The sequence below is a fragment of the Melospiza georgiana genome, chromosome 1 (assembly GCF_028018845.1).
Source record: "Melospiza georgiana isolate bMelGeo1 chromosome 1, bMelGeo1.pri, whole genome shotgun sequence".
Classification (NCBI taxonomy): Eukaryota; Metazoa; Chordata; class Aves; order Passeriformes; family Passerellidae; genus Melospiza; species Melospiza georgiana.
The window spans coordinates 120985408-121003502 of record NC_080430.1 but is presented as its reverse complement, the minus strand read 5'-3'; the positions used below and the strand labels follow the sequence as shown (position 1 = coordinate 121003502).

The 18095-nt window shown below is 35.5% G+C and overlaps 1 protein-coding gene across 6 annotated transcripts in view; it reads right to left on the bottom strand.

The window, feature by feature from the left end:
- Positions 1-18095, bottom strand: part of C1H8orf34 (chromosome 1 C8orf34 homolog) — a 149831-nt gene that overhangs the window by 95815 nt on the left and 35921 nt on the right. For all 6 annotated transcript variants that reach the window (XM_058031533.1, XM_058031500.1, XM_058031542.1 and 3 more), the window contains 2 exons: positions 6491-6519; positions 264-433 (listed from right to left, as the gene is read on the bottom strand). In XM_058031533.1, coding sequence (XP_057887516.1) covers positions 264-433; positions 6491-6519 — 199 coding nt within the window. The remainder of the gene's footprint in view (positions 1-263; positions 434-6490; positions 6520-18095) is intronic.

The window sequence follows — 18095 nt, the reverse complement described above, 5'->3', positions numbered from 1 at the left end:
GGACCCCAACCATGTCAAAATACACTTAGCTTTTCTCATGGGAATTAATCCATAGGATTGCAAATGGGTATTAAGTTAATCATTTAGAAAAGCATGAGAAGAAAAAAGTCACATATTAATGACTTCTACTTATTCTGCATGTGCCCACACTATGGCATGAGAATTCAAAACCTCTGCACTCTGCCCTCAGAAATGGGATTTTTGTAACAAAGACACCTCTGTTTCACAAAATATAAAGTTTCTAGACCAGATCAAAAACCCACCTTCCTCCAGGACTGCTGCTATCCTCGCTGTCCCACTGCTCATTTTTATTCCTTGGTATTGGTGGCTGCAGCATCTCAGCAGCCAGAGGGTCTGCATCATTCTCTTCACGGCCAATCCATTCTCCAATAACACGAGGTCTGAGAAGGGGGGTGTTAAAACCTGCTGTGTCCTGAAGAGAAATAAAATAACAAAAAATAACAATGGGCTGCTTGTTCTCAACCATAGATGTAAACAGAGAAAAAAAAAATATTTTAGAAGTACAAAACCAATACATTGCATTACCATTTTAGAGGGCTACAAAATACCCAGAAACAATGATGAACTAAGGAAAAGTTTTTCATTAACAAAATTCCAAGAAATAATTGTGTACCCTGATGCCCTGATGCCTCAAATCACTCCTTTATTTTTTTTAACTGCAACTGTAGAAAAATCACTTTTTTTAATAAATGCACAGTTCTTAAAACTTTCAGTGTATCTATTCTGCTAAGCAACACAAGGCCACTTGTACTAAAAAAAACCCAACCAAAAGACTGTTGTAGATTAATAGTATCACTCTTATTTGCATTATGAATTAATGCAAAACTAGTAACTATATCTGCATTTTGCATTTTAAAAATAACCCTGCTAGGCTTTACATAATGTATCTTTCTATTCTGAAAATGATATTAACATTCGAATAAAAAGCATTTCTGAAACTATTTTTAATCACTTACAGGAGGACAATAAACTGGACAGGATTACAAGAAGCAAGCAAAATATAACTGACATATTCAAAACAATAGCAATAACTTGCACCATCTTAGACTAAAGTAACAAGTTGTCCTTACATTGTATGAAATAGCATTCTGATGTAGTGAGTATTTCTGTTTTCAATTATACTAGAATGGTTGTATATAAACAGTCATTTAGAACAGCATAGTCAAACTAAAAAACACATTTGTATACCAGAAATAAAAAGGATATGAAATTATGGGATAGGAATAATTATTTTTCTTCAATGAAACTGTTCATAGGCCACTAAAGATATTTCAAACACAGTGTGCCTAATTAGGAGAGATATATTTCTATCATTTAATGAGTGAAAATTACAGGAAAGCAAATCCTTGGTTGTTACCTAACTTAGTGCCTCAATAAATATTCCTGCCATAAAAGAATGCTTTCCAAACAAAAAGCATCTGAAAAAAGTACAGCACACTGACTAGGTAGCCTAGAAACCGTATTTTATCTCTTTCCTAAAAACAAACCACTTTTGAAAATCTCCTCCTAATTGAAACAGATACAGTAAAAGCAGTTTGAAGTAGAGGCCTCTATTGAAATGAAAGTAACAAACAAAAACAACCAAAAAGAAAAGTTGCAAAGTGGATTCAATATGACTATATTTACCCTCTGACTACACGCTACAATTTTGCTGAGCACAAGAACCTCTATTTTGAGAGTCAAATGTAACCCAGGTCCTGGATCTGACTCATTCACCCTTGTTTTTTTGTTTTGCTTTCTGCAATGTGCCTGTGATTGTTTTTCCACACTCCACTCCCCAAACCTCCGTCCATATTTCTCAATCACTTGACTGTCTAATTCAATTTTACACAATTTTTTTTTCTGCAAGGACCACTGATAATTGAATCCATGGATTCAGATGTTTTAGGATACTTAACCACTGGAGTTAAGGTTTTTTATGGACTTACAAATACCTGTTTTGTGCATCTCTTTGGAGCTGTGGCATAGTCTCGTAATGTACACTAGATGACAGTCACCTCTGGGCACTTGACAAGTGTAAATTGTCACAAGTGTAACAATTCTTGTGAGCTTAGAAAAAAGATTGTTTCGCTGCTCACAATGCCTTCATTACACAAGGTGCTTACATTAGTTAATTAATCATCTGGCCCCTTCTGAGATTTATTACTGTTATTCTAGTTATTTTATCCTGTCCCGTTCTCCCTAGGATAGTTTGTAATAATTAATAAAAATTGTTCCTGGAATGAGTTAGTTAGAATAACTTGCACTGTCAATCTTGCTAAAAGCTTTCAGTCCCTTAAATGAAAATGCAAAGCACCAAAAAATTTGCCCATAAGTTTTTCCTGACACTATACACTGCAAAATCAACATATACATAAGTAGAACATGCACTCTGTGACTGTCTTCACTATGCTAATTTCTTTTGTAGGCATTTTAGGGATAAAGTAGCACTTTCATACTCTACTTAACAGAAATGTAATTTACATTACACAGTCCTGCTTTGCCCCACTTTATCACCTTACTTTCCTTTTTGAATTGTGTTAGTTCAGTACACTATGGTTTCACTGACCTAATTTATTGTCCTCCTTTCAACTACATAAGCAGCCTCAGTGAAAGCACCAAATGGTGAAGCAGAGACAGCTCTATTCAGAACACCAGGATGTTCATTTGGCAGTCTGTTTCAAAGGCTGAAAAATACTGAGATGAAGTATTCTGTTCTCAAGCAAGATGTCATAGTTTCAGTTGCTTTTTTTCATATAAATTTAGAATCTTAATTGATTTCCAATTTATGTTCATCCATAAATAGCAGAAGATATTGACGGTGACATTAATGTGCACAGAAATATTTTCAGTACAGGTAGGTATTTAAATCTGCACTAAAACAAAGAGGACTATTTCATGGTGCAGTCTAGGTGTCATCCACTTATCCACATCAGTGGCTACCAAACTGGAGAAAAGGAGAAGAAGGCAAAGACTGACACACAGCTGATTCTACTCTTCACACAGAGCTGAGATGTGGCTGCTGGACGCAACCTCTAACTGAGAGGACAGCATTTGTATATCCATTTATTTACACATCACTTAAAAAGCTCAGTATTCCTATTTTCTGATATGGATTTGAAGGGAATCTCCAAAGTGAGAAATACTTTGGGATGAGAAGAAAATTGTTTATTTTTATGATTTAAGAATAGTCGTTTGCTGTATTTTATTAATTGTAACCTGTTTTCATTTTAGAATACTACATATGAGAAGAAAGTATGCCCTAGACAGCATAGAAAAAAAAATTAATATTAACATTGAGGGTCAAAATTTACTATTCATTTTCAGATCTTCACTTGGGTCTAACTCTGGATCTCTATTACTTCATTATCTCCCATTATAGATCACTGGGAATTTCAGACAAATGTCACAATCTTATGACAGGTTTCACTCTTCAGTGTTTTCCTCTAGAGTATTTTTTTTTCAGCCTAGAACTCTGTGAATATTAAAAAAAAAAGGCAAACATCCTAGCTCTTCTTTGTTTACATTAAACCCTTGACATTATGCATAGAAGTGTGCAGTTTCCTAAAATCCTTCAATAGTTTCTGTTCAGTGGCAGTGAGGGTGAGTCAGTTCAGAAATATGTATTATATTAAATCTGCATTTAAAAATATGTGACTGACAAGGCATCCCTTCTTATTTCCTTTCCTTACACAGTGTACTTGCAGTGCCAGTTTCTGACTTGACATAGCTTCCATGGCCTAGAGACAGAGACTGTATCATCAAGAGAGACAGAACACCTCTGCAAGCCTGAAGTAAATGAAGAAGAAGGTAATCGCTACAATAAACCTATTTTAATTGCAGTAATTTTAGGATTTTTTGGCTTTTTTTGCAAGGTTATCAGTAAACTCAGAAATTTTAGATGATTATGTCAAACTGAAAAATTCCATATTGACTGAAAGACTCACCTTGGGTGCCTGTATTTTCTCTATTACTGCCTCGGACAAAAGCTCTAAGTACTGACAAAAATACTAGGAGATATTTGGCAAGAATCCATTGAAATAAAACACTCTTTCACAAAAGTGATTCAGAGCAAACTGGTTTTCCAAATCCAAATGCTAGAGTAACTAAGCAACTAACTAATTAACTGGATTACTTAGAGGGGGAGTTACATCAGCCAAAAATGCTGATTAAGTACTCCCCTGACAAAGGCAGCTAGAGGTTACTGAACTCAGAAAGAAATTTTTTTTTTAAAAAAAGACAATCAGAAACAAAAATAAAGAATCAAAAATAAAGAAACATACATATGCATTCTCTGTTTTCTCTAGATTCATCATCTAAACCACAAATAAAATAGCATAATTATGGGCTCTGTCATAGTCTTAGCTCCCCAAAATACTCCTGTCCATGAAGACAGTAAAGCAAGGAAGAGCACACAGAAGAGGTTTATATGTCTCTCATAACATCTCTGCAATGCTGATGTTTTACTAGAATCCAATGCCAAGTTTGGCCATGCTGTTCTAGTCCAAAGACATGCACCTGATGAGTTAAATTGTTCATCCAAACCATAGATGAATGTGATTTCAAAAATTCTTCAGTGCTGCTACAGTTTAGATAAGGAAGCTCTAGTATCAGCAGGTATTAAAAATTTAAAACTTGACTGCATTCATACCTGAAAAATAAACATCACACATGAACACATTCATGTGAAATAGAACCAATTCTCTTTAATGTTAAAACAAGTATTATCAGGTTGTCTTTAGCTGCTTTTAGCCCAAGACAAATAATACATGAAGAAACAAGTCACAGGAACATTTCAGGAATTAGCTTGTGTAAGGGATCATTCCTAGGAGGCAGAATTCCACAGAATGGTCCTGGCCATGCTTCTGTTCTTAAAACAGACTAGATTTTATATTAATTAAAAATCCTTAAAGGGTCAAACAAGAAATAGAAATGAAGTCCACTGAACATCATGGAGGTAAAAAAATCCCTCTTCTCTAAATCTATGTTGGAAGCATGTTGAGCTGTACTGCACAACTGGTACATGTTAGAGAGTTTAACTGTTTGGGGATTTTGTAGAAATAGCTTTTGATTCCAAGAATATTCAATGTATTAATTGAATATATATAACCTAATTCCAAGTTTGTTTTTTTTAATGCCTACCACCATCCAGTTTTAAATTATAAAAAAATAAAGTATGTAGTAACAAAAAAACCTGACTCTTCACTCAAACTGCATCCTGTGGAAATTTCCTAATTATATTCTCCAATCCAGTTTTCATACTAAAGAACTAAATTTAAAAAACATTAATGTTTCTGAACAATAAGATATCATAGTTTTATAAAAACCAAACCAACCAGAAATTATTTGCTAAAATATATATGTAAAAAGTATGTGATACCAGGCTCTAGCCTAAATTGTCTTCTTCCTCCCTCACAGAGTATCTTTTAGGGTTTTCCAACAACAAAACCATAACAAATTGAGTTCTTAAGTATTCTTAGAGGTGAGGGTTCTAATGGAAGGACTTTCTAATTGTTTTTACCATCACTTCTAAGCCCAGTTATGGAAACTGTGGGAAGACTTAGGCCATAGTTTGGAAATGGCAGCCACAGACACACTTGACTGCATGGTAACATGGTAACATTCATCAGTCTTACCTAACTGGCCTTCCTTGGAGAACTCAGTGAAGGTATTTTATATGACTTGTGTCAGAAGGATTTGTGTCCACATTTTACCAACAGAAACGAAAGTTATTTAAAAAAACAAAGTGTTCTATATTAGGCATAATTCCTGTGTCTTATGTACCTTTTGAACTCATTTTCCTGACAGCAATGGTTTCTGACACCAAGAACACAATGCAAGTTTCTTGGCACAAGAAGCACACTGCTGCTCACTGCTGAGAATAGGGGAAAAAATTGGTTCTGTTTCTGTAAGTACTTAAATAAAACTAGCTTGATTACTCTTTCCATGTAGAATTTATTACATTTTGAATTAAAATTCATGTTAACTGTGTAAGGCATCAAAAATGGCCAGAACTGAAGACACCATTTTTGCATTCAGCAAGGAGGTAAAGACTGATCTTTATGCCTTGTGCATTCCTGAGTAAATATGGGTGGTAAAAATAATTTTTAAGTATTCTCACAAATCATATTTGGAAATACAGAATTTTATTTCATTAATAAAAGGTATTCAAGGCTAAATGTTTCCAAAAGTAGGCAAAGTAATCCAACAGACTATATTAAGCAAAGATGGCGTCAAGTTCAAAAGCATTTCCATGGTCTCACCAACAGTCTCTTAAACTCAGTCATTTTTTTTTTCCACACTTGAAAGCTCATCCTTGGTCAAGATCTTAATGTATCCACATATACTGTACTTACCCATACAGCTTTCCATACCCAAATTTCTTCTGAACCTAAAAAACAGAGGTGTGTATGCCAGGACAGTGGCATGTGCCTTATCATAATCATCTGTCTCTTTGTATTGCTCATTAGACATCTTTTATCAGTCTTACCTTATCGAGTTCATCAGAAATAGCAATGCCTGAAAACAAAACAGATTGAAAAACAAATTCAGAAAAATGCTTTCTACACGTCTTTTACTACAGTAAGTAAAAGTAAGGTTAGATCTGAAAACTATACATACTGTTCTCTGCATGCTGCTGTACCATGTATCTTATTTTGTTCCATTAGTGAAATTGCCTGGAAACAATACATTCTTCATTTTCCTCAGCTGCAATATTATCAAAATGACTTTTCAAAAAACTATGGAAATGAAAATGGCAGATGTGCCAGGAAAGTGACAACAAATTTAAGCACACATCTATCTGCTTTCTAAAATTAAATCAGCAATATCAGATTAACCAATGGACACCTTATTATGCAAATCTCATCATGGCCAGCATGCATAACACATTATACTGCAATTACAGGGCAATATGGACATTTCTCTTATCTCTTTCTTCACAATACAAAGTGGAAATGATCCTATAAAACCAGGTGGAACTTCAGAGAATAAAGTAAAATGTCTCAATAGACTGCAAAGTATTTCCTAAATCCTCTGAAGAAGAATTTGTGAACAAGAAATAAATCCTCTGAACAAGAATTTGCTCATCTTTTCTGCAGATGCCTGCCCAAGGTTTCCCTATGCTTGCTTCCATCATGTCATAATTCAATTATTTCTATTCTGCAGCACAGTAAATATGCAGAGTTGGTCTCAGAACTTTTAACTTTTTACAAACATCAGTATATCACAAGGAGTGCTCAAGTCATCATATATATAATTCTACCATGCTGAAAACTCTGATAGATTGGAAGCAAGCATCTCTTAGAGCCTTATGAGATTTGGTAAGCAACATTTCCAGATTAGAACTTCAAATCCAAAGAAAAGTTTCTCCTGGTGGTGAAAATAAGTGAAATACATAAAAACACTTGAAAATTGTTTTCAAATCATACCATGTTATCAAGACACCTTCTTTGACAAAATGCAAGAGATTATATTGCAAGATCTGTACTATCAGCTGAGTAGAGAGCTGATTTTACTCCTTCTAAAATCACACTAAAGAGTGCAGCAGTATAAGCTAATATATAAGTCTGCACATATATAAGTCTATACTATTTGATATATCATAACTACATGAATTCTTTGAGGGTTTTTACTGTGCTTTTCATCATAAACTCTATTTGGCTGCCTCTCAGTTTTGATGAATTCCTTACAGCAATTTCTCCTTTTAAAGGAACAAAGCTCTAAGAGAACTGCAATTGTAATTTAAATGCCTCATCAACACCTAAGAAATATGACAGGAGTTAAATAAATATTTACAGTAATTCAATAATCCTAAAGTGGATCAAATTGAAAAAGACCTATTTTGACTAATCCTTCTATCCCTCACTGCAATGAGACAGTTTTTAATAACTTCAGATTATTATTTAGCCCAGACACAATACTAATGCCCATAAAGTACAATAGCCAGGTTGCATCAACCAGACTTAAAGGTGCTATGAATTTCTTCAATCCCAAATGGAGAAGATAATTTCACTCTTGGAGGTAGTAAAAACCTAATTCAAGCTTCTTTTCACCTCATCTCTCAAAATCTGGCTATCATCAACCAGCTCTCCATCACATGGATGCATTTTGCATAACCAAGGTCAATCCATTCTACAACCACATAAACTCTCTAACAGTCAAATTAATTTTTCTTAGCAATTTCCCATAATGTTAATATAGTTCATTTGGTTTTGATGCAGGCTTATTTCCTCATATTGAAGACTGGGACCCTTTTCTTCTGCTTTCACATATCCCTGTGAATGGGTATTTGTAACTTGGGAGTGGACAGAAGGACAATTTTATCTTGTGTTGACTCACCCCTTAAAATACTTTTATTTTCAAGTATGGTAAAATAAAATATAAAAGGTAATCCTATAATTTCCAAAAATCTGTTCCAAAAAATGCCAAATGGTTTTTACTACCCAATTGCCTATGTTGCCTGTCAAAGATCAGTACTAAAAGAACAAAGTAGCAAAAAAAACAGTATGGAAAAAACCAGTATGCACTACTATATGTCTCACTCAAAAAGCTCTACTAACCTCTCTGATTATATTACATAAATGACATAAAACTTTAAAATATCCATAATCTAAATTAGTGTGCTTTTAGTAAAATGGTTTGTGTAAATCCTATTGCTCCCTAGAACTTACTCTGAATTTAGAGAAGACATTGAACTGAGTAATTGAATTGCCCAGAATGCCTCAAATTTATTCTTTACTAAATTGGAAACAGTTGCAAGACACTAAAATGAACTGTATCTTTCAGAGAAGCATGTAAAGAAGCTTCTGAGGACACGTTGCCAAAATAAAATTTTACAAACTTAGAAATCTTTGATCTTTGCAATCACAAAATTAAACCTGTAAACTCTTTTTAGCTCTCTCTCTTGATAATGTGGCATCAAAGGAAAAGAAAAAGGATTCTGTGGAAGAAACTTTTTAAGGAGCTTGTTGCAGCAATCTTAGCACAGTGATTCTTCTGGAGGTGGTATTTACCATGTCAGTCACACAGACCTTTTTGTTGTCTTGAGCCTCATTAATATTAACAGTACTCTTTTAGTCACTGATAACACAACTCCATTAGCAGAGACTAGGATAAAAAACCTCAAAAAGCGTTGGATATAAAAACACTTATTTCATTCCAAGACACTACTGCACCACAGTTAGTGTGTACTGAACTCCTAACAGTTTTCTTTGCAATTTCCAAACTCACAGAATGTCTTGGCTGACTGAGAGGAGGGAGATTTGCACCCTATGAGCAGCAGACAGAAAATCCCAAAAGCAACATCATTTTTCGTGTGCAGATGTCAGGTGGAATAATATGTATCACATTTTCACAAAATAATCCCTCAAAAAATTGAAACTCTTGTATATTTACCATAACATTAAAAAAAAACCAAACAAAACTGACCAAAGAAACCTTAATTCCGAATCCTGAGAACAAAACTAGAGACAGTCACCATTATTGTACAGGAGTATTTAGGATTCCTGTTAATTTCTTAAGCCTTAGCAGACTCAGGACTTCAGCAGTCAAAAAGGGTTCCTTTCAGTTAGTTTATTTTCAAATAATACACTGACAATTTAAAATAGTTGAATTTCTATAAAGAAATTGTAACAATGGTTGCTATCTGTGGTTCATGTAATTGCTAGTATCAAAATCAGCATTTTTCAAAAAGAAAAACCTTTTGTCACTTCTTTGTATAGGTGACAAAAAGTAATTGATTATGCTCTCTGGACTTTCTATAATTGTTATTATTTACCTTTTATATATTCTAAATAGGAAAACAGCATTATAAAATCACAGAACATTAGAGGCAAAGGGAATGCCCATTCCATGAAAACAGTAAATAGAAACAACACTGCAATTTTAAGTAAAACATTCATAGGTATAGCCAAAATGCCCATACACTAAAAACTTTCAATCTGACAATTTAGTCACTTCTACAAACTGTAACCTTTTCCATCAAAACTTAATCCTAATCACAAAAAAACTCTTAACACCAGAAAAACTGACACATCTAGTTTATTCAACCTTAAATCCTATGGCTTTGTTAGAATAAAAGTTACTATGAACAACAATTTCTGACTTGCCCCAGCTTAGAGTATTTAAAGCCTGACTCTGCACAATGGTGAATGTAGAGAATGGAAGTTTTAAAGCTGCATCATCTGCAAGACACCAAGCAGTAGATAAGAAGTGGACTGTTAAAAACTGCTCTCCTGCCTTTGTTGGGAGAGGTCCTCTGATGCCAAAAGCAAATCCTCCAGAAATAAAGGAGAGTGCTTTACCTTTACTCTTACAGCAGCTGCTTCTCACAGACAACATTTGCCATAGTTTTATATCATAATGTGACTGACAACTATACAACAGACCAACCACTCTTACTAACCATTGCAAATAAAGGGGTGAGAAGTTTGCTTCCCAGCATCAGCTAAGGCTCACGGGCAAGGTTTAACATGGTAATTATTTAGGTAACTAGCTGCCTATTTAATGTCTTTAAAAAGATCTTCCCTTTTACAAGTAATTACTGGTGCTGAAATTTGATCAGGCAGCACAAGTATCCAGCCAACTCAGTTGTGTGGTGAATTACAAAGACAAATTCAGGGCACTTGTTTCTACTTTAGGATGGTAACAACATTCTGTGCTGTAAGGGTGCTGAACAATGAAATAATTGGTATGAACATGTTTCCACAGTCCTTCAGAAATTTTCCACAGCCACAACTACTGCCATCTCTGATCAGCAACAAATCTGGAGAGGAGCTGTTAATGCTAACACAGCCTCTCTCAGCTGGAACACTCATTCTGTCATTAGCTTGGTTTCTGAAGAGGACTGGAAGAACAATGTACTGTGATTGCAAGAAAGGTTTGGCATGCTACAATTAAACGAAATATATCTAACAAAGAATGTAATAACAATGTAATTTATTAACTTATAACTTACATTTATTAACTTATAACTTACATCCTGTAACTTATTATATTTTAATTACTATTATCATGTCTACTTTAAGCAGATTGCCTAAAAAGTGTATCTCACACTGTATTAGCCATTTACCTTTACGCATTTTTAATATTTAAAACACTAAATCAGTTGTTTGTCCTGTCTCTTAAAATTAGCATGGATTATTAAAACCATTTTTTACATGGCCATCCCAGTCTTCTATCCGTTTGACAATCTGCAGCAGCACAATGGTAAGTATGGAAAAATAAAGATGTAAATTAATATAGTGTTACAACATCTTCTCTGATGTAAAAGCCACCTCTCAAAACCTTTGCATTATATTTTAATAAAATAAAATCCTTCTGAGTCTAGAATGAGAATCTTCCACAATACAGGTTTTCTGCTTAGGACATTCTGCTTCATTTCTAGCTTACCGAGAAATTAATTTTCTTTCCAAAGAAAACTGAACATTGTTAACAATTCCATGAGTCCTTAAAATGCCTAGCTTTTGCATATGCTTCTTAGCAGAAGAGCTTTATTTGTCCAATATTAATTTCTCCACTCAGCAATATTATTTCTCTTTGAAAAGTGATTTTTAGACTTTGATGTTCTCAATTCAACAGCATAAAATCAATTTTCAAAACAAAAGGCACAACACAACTTCAGGTCTTTTTCAAAAGGAGCAACTGACATCATCTACATGGACTTGTGCAGGGCATTTGACACTCTTCCGTACAAAATCCTTGTCTGTTAATCTGGAGAGACATGGCTTTAATGGGTGGATCAGTCAGAGGGCCATTGCTGGATGGCCAAACTCCAAAGAACAGTGGCCAATAGCTCAGTGTCAAAGTGGAAACCAGTAGTGAGTGGCATTCCTCAGGGGACGGTATTAGAATGGGTGCTATTTATTTCAGTAACATGGACAGTGAGCTCAGGCGCACCCTCAGCATGTTTGTTGATGACATCGAGCTGTGTGATGCAGTTGACAGGCTGGAAGGAAGGAATGCCATCCAGTGGGACCTTGGCAGGCCTGAGAGGAGGTGGGATGGCTGTGCCAACCTCATAGAAGTTCAACATGGCCAAATGCAAGGTCCTACACCTGGGTCAGAGCACTCCCAACACAAGTACGGGCTGGGCATAGACTGGACTGAGAGCAGCCCTGGGTAGAAGGACTGCTGAGTGTTGGTAAACAAGAAGCTTGACATTACTCTGCAATGCGGACCCAGAAAGCCAACCCCACCCTGGGCTGCATCAAAAGCAGTGTGACCAGCAGGTCAAGGCAGGTATTCTCTGCCTCTACTCCACTCTTGTGAGACCCTGCCTGGTGTGTCCAGCTCTGGAACTCCCCAAAAAACAAGGGCATGGACCTGCTGGAGCAAGTCCAGAGGAGGGTCACCAAAGTGCTCAGAGGGCTGGAGCACCTCTCCTGTAAGACAGCCTGAGAGAGTTGGAGTTGTTCAGCCTGGAGAAGAGAATCATCTAGGGAGACCTTACAGCACCTTCCAGTACCTAAAAAGGGGCTACAAAAAGCTGTAGAGGGACTTTTTACAAGGGCATGTAGTGATAGAACAGCTTTAAAGTAAATGAGGCTGTGTTTAGATTAGATATTAGGAATAAATTCTTTACTGTGAGGGTGGGAAACACTGGAACAGGTTGCCCAGAGAAGCTGTGGATATCCCATCCCTGGGAGTGTTCCCAGGTTATGTGGGGCCTGGAGTAATTTGATCTAGTGAAAGGTGTTTCAGGTCATGGAAAGGGGTGGAACTAAATTAACTTGAAGGTCCCTTCCAACTCAAACCATTCTATGATTCTACAAAATGGCAAGTTAAAAACGCCTTATTGCTGCATTATTCCTGATCACCTGTACTTAAAAGTAGCTTAAAATCTGGCAATATTTTCATATGCTATACACACCTGAAATTACAGATCTGGAGTTCTGGTAAGAATGAAAGTTTTGGAACATCAGGGATATCTAATATTTTTGCTTTTATTTGTGGTCCTTAAATAATTACAGGAAGAAATAACACATAATAAAAATTTGTTGAGGGGATTTTTTAAGACTTGCATTTTTCTAAACACACAATGTACACCTGAAAAGACTTATGTGCATCCAATCATAAGAAAATAAAATGTTACTACTTTAATGTATGCCAGACTACCATTATTTAACTCAATATTCAAGGAAATATTTATGCATTTTCCTAAACATCCAGAAGATGGCCACAGAGCTCCCAATAGCCAGTTTTCCTACCTGCCAAACAAAGCTTTCTGGATTTGACACATGGCTTTTGACATTCAAAGTTTAGACATACTAAGACAACTTCAATGCAACTCTGACTAACTTGACAAAATTCATTCTCAGGATCAGTCCAGGCCAGGGAACTTCTGGATGGCTGGACTGTCAACCTCATAGTGCATATCACAGGTTCTGTAACAAACTCCAGGACAGAAATAGCATTCTTATTCTACCATTACTAATCCTGCAGTTTTGAGCACAAACACAGAAATATTGTATCATGTATCAACTGTCCAGTAGTTCACCGCCCCATGCATTCTCCAACTCCAAATTCTCAGGGGAAGCTTATGTTGTTCTTACTGGTGGGACAGGCCATCTTAGATATACTTGCATTTCCCACGGCAAAACCTTGTGCCATACTGCAGCAGGCAGCGATGTTCTAGTCTCTGTACCTCTATGAAACATGTATTGAAAACAAAGAAAACTGAAGCTCTTTCACACCATTCTTGGATTATAAAGGACATAAAATGGTTGCTCTGGTTCCATCAAACAAAGTATTCCTTCTCCCAAAAAAGTACACAAAAACCTAAAAATCTCACTCATTTCTGCGTAGGAACTTTAAAATATGTTTGTCATTGATTGTCATAATAGACGTTCTTATAATATTCCTTTACCTACAGAGAGTCATTTTACCACTTTCCTCCAGTAGTAACTCAGAGATTTTCTGTGAAGGCATATTGAAATGAAATCTCAGAGTTTTTACCAATGAGGGCTGTATGTCCTCATTATTAAGCAACTTTAAACTTTTTGTAGTGGTATCCATCTTGAACAAGGATAATATTCCTCCTAACTCTTGGCCATATTAAAACAAGAGAAACTGTCATCTTCAAGGCACCACACATCAACACAGGAGCACAATATACATCATATACATCTTATACAATATACATCTTACAGGTACGATCTAGAAAACATGGATTTAATCCCTCCTCCTCATACTGCTTTTAAAAAGAGATTAAAAAAAATTAATCCCTAGCAAAATAATCTTTGCTTTAGACTTGCAGAATACCTATATCCAAATTTCTGAGCGGCTCCAATGGGGAATACAGGTTTCAGGATTAGGTTTAGTGACTAAAGAATTATGCAAACACAGAGAAATAAAATGCAAAGTATCCAACAAATATTATGTCCCAGAAACTCTCCTTAGGCCATGGTCATCTCAGAAGAGAATAATCAAAATTGCAGAATACTTTAGGGGAAGGAGTACACTGTAATAGGTGGGTTAAGATGGGTAATCCACAACACTCAGTAGCCAGTATGTATTATTATTCATGCATCATACTAAAAGCAAGTGGATTTTATGGGCAAAGGCAGTATCAGATAACAGCTGTAGCACTGAGATAAAATTATCTTCCTTAAAGGTTTGATTGAGCTTATCTAAAAATGTTGATCTCAAAATAAATCACAAGCATTGATCTCATGCAAGAATAACATGATTTTAAAGTTCAGGCTGAAGAGAAGAAGGGAAAAATTCTCTACATGATGACTAGTCTTGTGGTTCAGTCAGCAGAAACATTTAGGGCTAGATGATCAACTGATATCGGGGAAATCATCTTTATAGACTCTACGTCAATTTGAGATCATCAACTATATACAATTGAAAAAAATACTAACCTGTTAGGTCCTAAAACAATGCCCCTCATAAGGCAATCAACAAAAGTCTAGTTATGTGTCCTGAGGATGTGCATTATATAAATTATATCATCATGATCACCACCATCAGAAATGTCTAGCTTCAATAATTGTAAAGTTCATTTTCCATACATGGAATGTAAATCATTAATAGTTTCCTACAGTGTAGAAGCTTCTAAATGAAACCTCATTCTAATGTGTTTGTCAGAGACTACTAAATGCATTCAAGTAGTTCATGATGTGTATATAAAGCTTCTCACATCCCACATACTCACAGGTTCATCCACTAAACTGAGGACATGATTTTAGCAGTTTGTTAACATATTGTGATTTTGTTTAGAACTTGTTCTACCCTTCTAGTTATGAGATTTTTACTCTTGTTGCTTGTCTTCTCTGTGAAATATAAACAGAACATATGCTTTTACGTTTTACTATTTTATCCTTATCTTAAAGAGGTAAGATCGTGCTTGCCTTTCTTAACAAAATTATAAACAACATCAACTGATTCTAATATTATGATAAATAACTGTTTGAGATACTCTGGAGGGACTTAGAGATCTTTTGTTGTTGAAGGTATTGAAGAGCCCTGACACCTGGCTCTAGGCGAGCCTGCCTGAGCAGTAGCGATGGATCAGACGCCTTCTGGAAGTCCCTTCCAACCTTAACCATTCTGTGATTCTGTAATTCCTTATAATTTCCAGCAGTATCTCCTACTAGATGGAAAACCGCGGTTTTCTCATTTACTGATTGTTTACTGATTACTCCCCTTCAAAATAAAGAAACAAAAGAGGATTTTTCTCCTGTTGGTAATACATAGATACCATTGTTTCTGGGATTCCCTGAAACTGACTTGGATTCATAGTTTTGGTTAATGTTAACTTATTACCATTTTTTACCTTAGAATATCTACTGAATTCAAGGCACGACAAATTTGTTTCTTCCCCTCTGATCTGAAGTGTACACCTGGCCTGAACAAGAATTTAAACACTACTAACAAAATGGCAGTTACCTTCACTAAAAGGCTATTTGTGATTATGAAAGAGTACCTATCTCACAGCAGAAGATGTTTTTTTCATCAAATACAGTTACCAGCACCTTCAATATGCACACATTTTCAATATGCACCCTAATCCTTAACTGTGTGTATAAAAGATGCAAAGTTGTTCATCAAGTATGCAGACTTCCCACCTAACTGCAGCATGATCTCACTGATTTAGTCCTCAGTTTTCCCCTACTCAAAACTCTCATAATTCACTGGTTTCCATATCTTGTTATCTATTTTTCCATGCTCAGAAAATAGGGGAATGACAAAAGCAAGATCAAAGGCATTCATTAGCAAGATCCTTAGGCTTTACAGATTTTAATTCTGTTTAAAGGCAAACAGGCCAGAAGGTGAAATACAAGGGCATATATTTGAAACAGGATGGAGTTTTTCTTCTTTATGATCAGCACAGGAAGAAGGATGACAACAATAAAGGTAGGAGACCTTGCAATAAAAGAAAATTAAACATGCACAAGGGAAATGCATGCTTTAAAATTGCTTTATAAACTCTTTCCTAAATAGATAACTTGATAGTTCCAAATCCAGTTCAATGACATACAGCTGATTGAAGAAGCAAACAAAATCCAGCTCTCCCATGTAGGTAAATCTCTGAAAAATTGTATACTTAAATCAGCAAGCTCCACCACACTTGGACCATACAAAAATAATCTTCTCAAAACTCCTAGAATACTTTCAACTCAGAGTGTGAAGTCACTTGCTAGTTTCTCAGACCTACTAAAGCACAGAATTACTCACTCTTGACAGGGATTGGGAGAAAGGGTCCAAATAAAAGCAAGTTCAACCATCCCTAATCACTAGGGATGAATATAGAAGAGACCAGAATCTTTGTGCTCAAGTCTCACCTTCCAAATCTTACAGGCAGTTCTAATTTTGCATGAAGTGCACAGGTTTGTCTCAAAGCATGTATCTAGACTGCATAGTAAATGAAGCAATAGAAACTGGAATTTAATTCACAGGCTATGTCAGCTACCTAAAAGGCAACAAAGTCATGAAAACTCACTAAAAGATCCAGAGCTTATCTTTAAAATGTAAATAAATTCCAGGGCTTGATGGAAAATTCATTTAACTTCAAACACTTCATTTCATATGTCACTCTTCACTGTTGAAATACTGAAGGAAAAAAGAGAAGGTGCTGTAAAAAGCCATTAATAGTATATTTTGATCATTTGTGTACTCAGCTGTTGAGCCCAGTGTCTGTCCCACACCACTTCAAAATAAGATCAGTATCAAATGCAGCACTAAATGCATGTCATGCTTGTAGAAACAAAGGCACTAAATAGCCTGTCCGAAACAAGCTTTAGGAGAGGCAGATGTGGGGTCTTGTGATGGCTTTTTTAAAATTCACCACATGGGATGCTTGTTTGGATACAGCACAGAATGAGTTCCATGCACCTTATACTTTTAAAGTCCTAGACCTTCTATTCATTGAAGCTCCCTAAGATCTCCTATGTGCAATCTAAACTCTATATCTGAGAGAACAGTAAAACTAATTTTCAAAATTCCACCTTTTCTCTATTCACAAAATTTTCACATTTTTTCATTTTGATTTTTCAATACCATGCTGACAGGTAAGAAATAACAGCAAAGATTTTTTTTATTTCTTGAAATGAAGTGAAAATCAGAAGAACAAACCCTGGAAACTAGGAAATACATCTTAGAATTAATCTGATGCAAGTGTTTAAATTATACCAACAAGGAAAATGGTTAAAGTGCAGAGGAACTAATAACTATAAAAGAACATAAAAAGCCTTAAGAAAAGATACTATAAATACACTAGAAAAGGAGAACAAATTAAAATAAAGAACTATCATATTAAAGACAAAGAAGCAAATAAGAGATGATGCAAAGAATTCCCAGTGTTCAATACTTTCTCTGCTCCAATCTTTACAAAAAAACCAAAAAAATCAGTTGCAGCCAGATGCTTAACAGTAGTGATTTTAGGAGGAAAAAACTGCAAGCCAGACAAGGGAAGCTGAAAGATATGCTGGTGATTTATATATATTCAAATTAGCAGACTCTTGTGAAATTCATTCTAGAGCATTTAACTAACAAACTAACTGAAGAAACCCCTAATCCATTAGCAACTGCCTTTCAGGAACAGAGGCCAGAGAAGGACAAATACATATCTTTGAAAAAGAAAAAGGGAA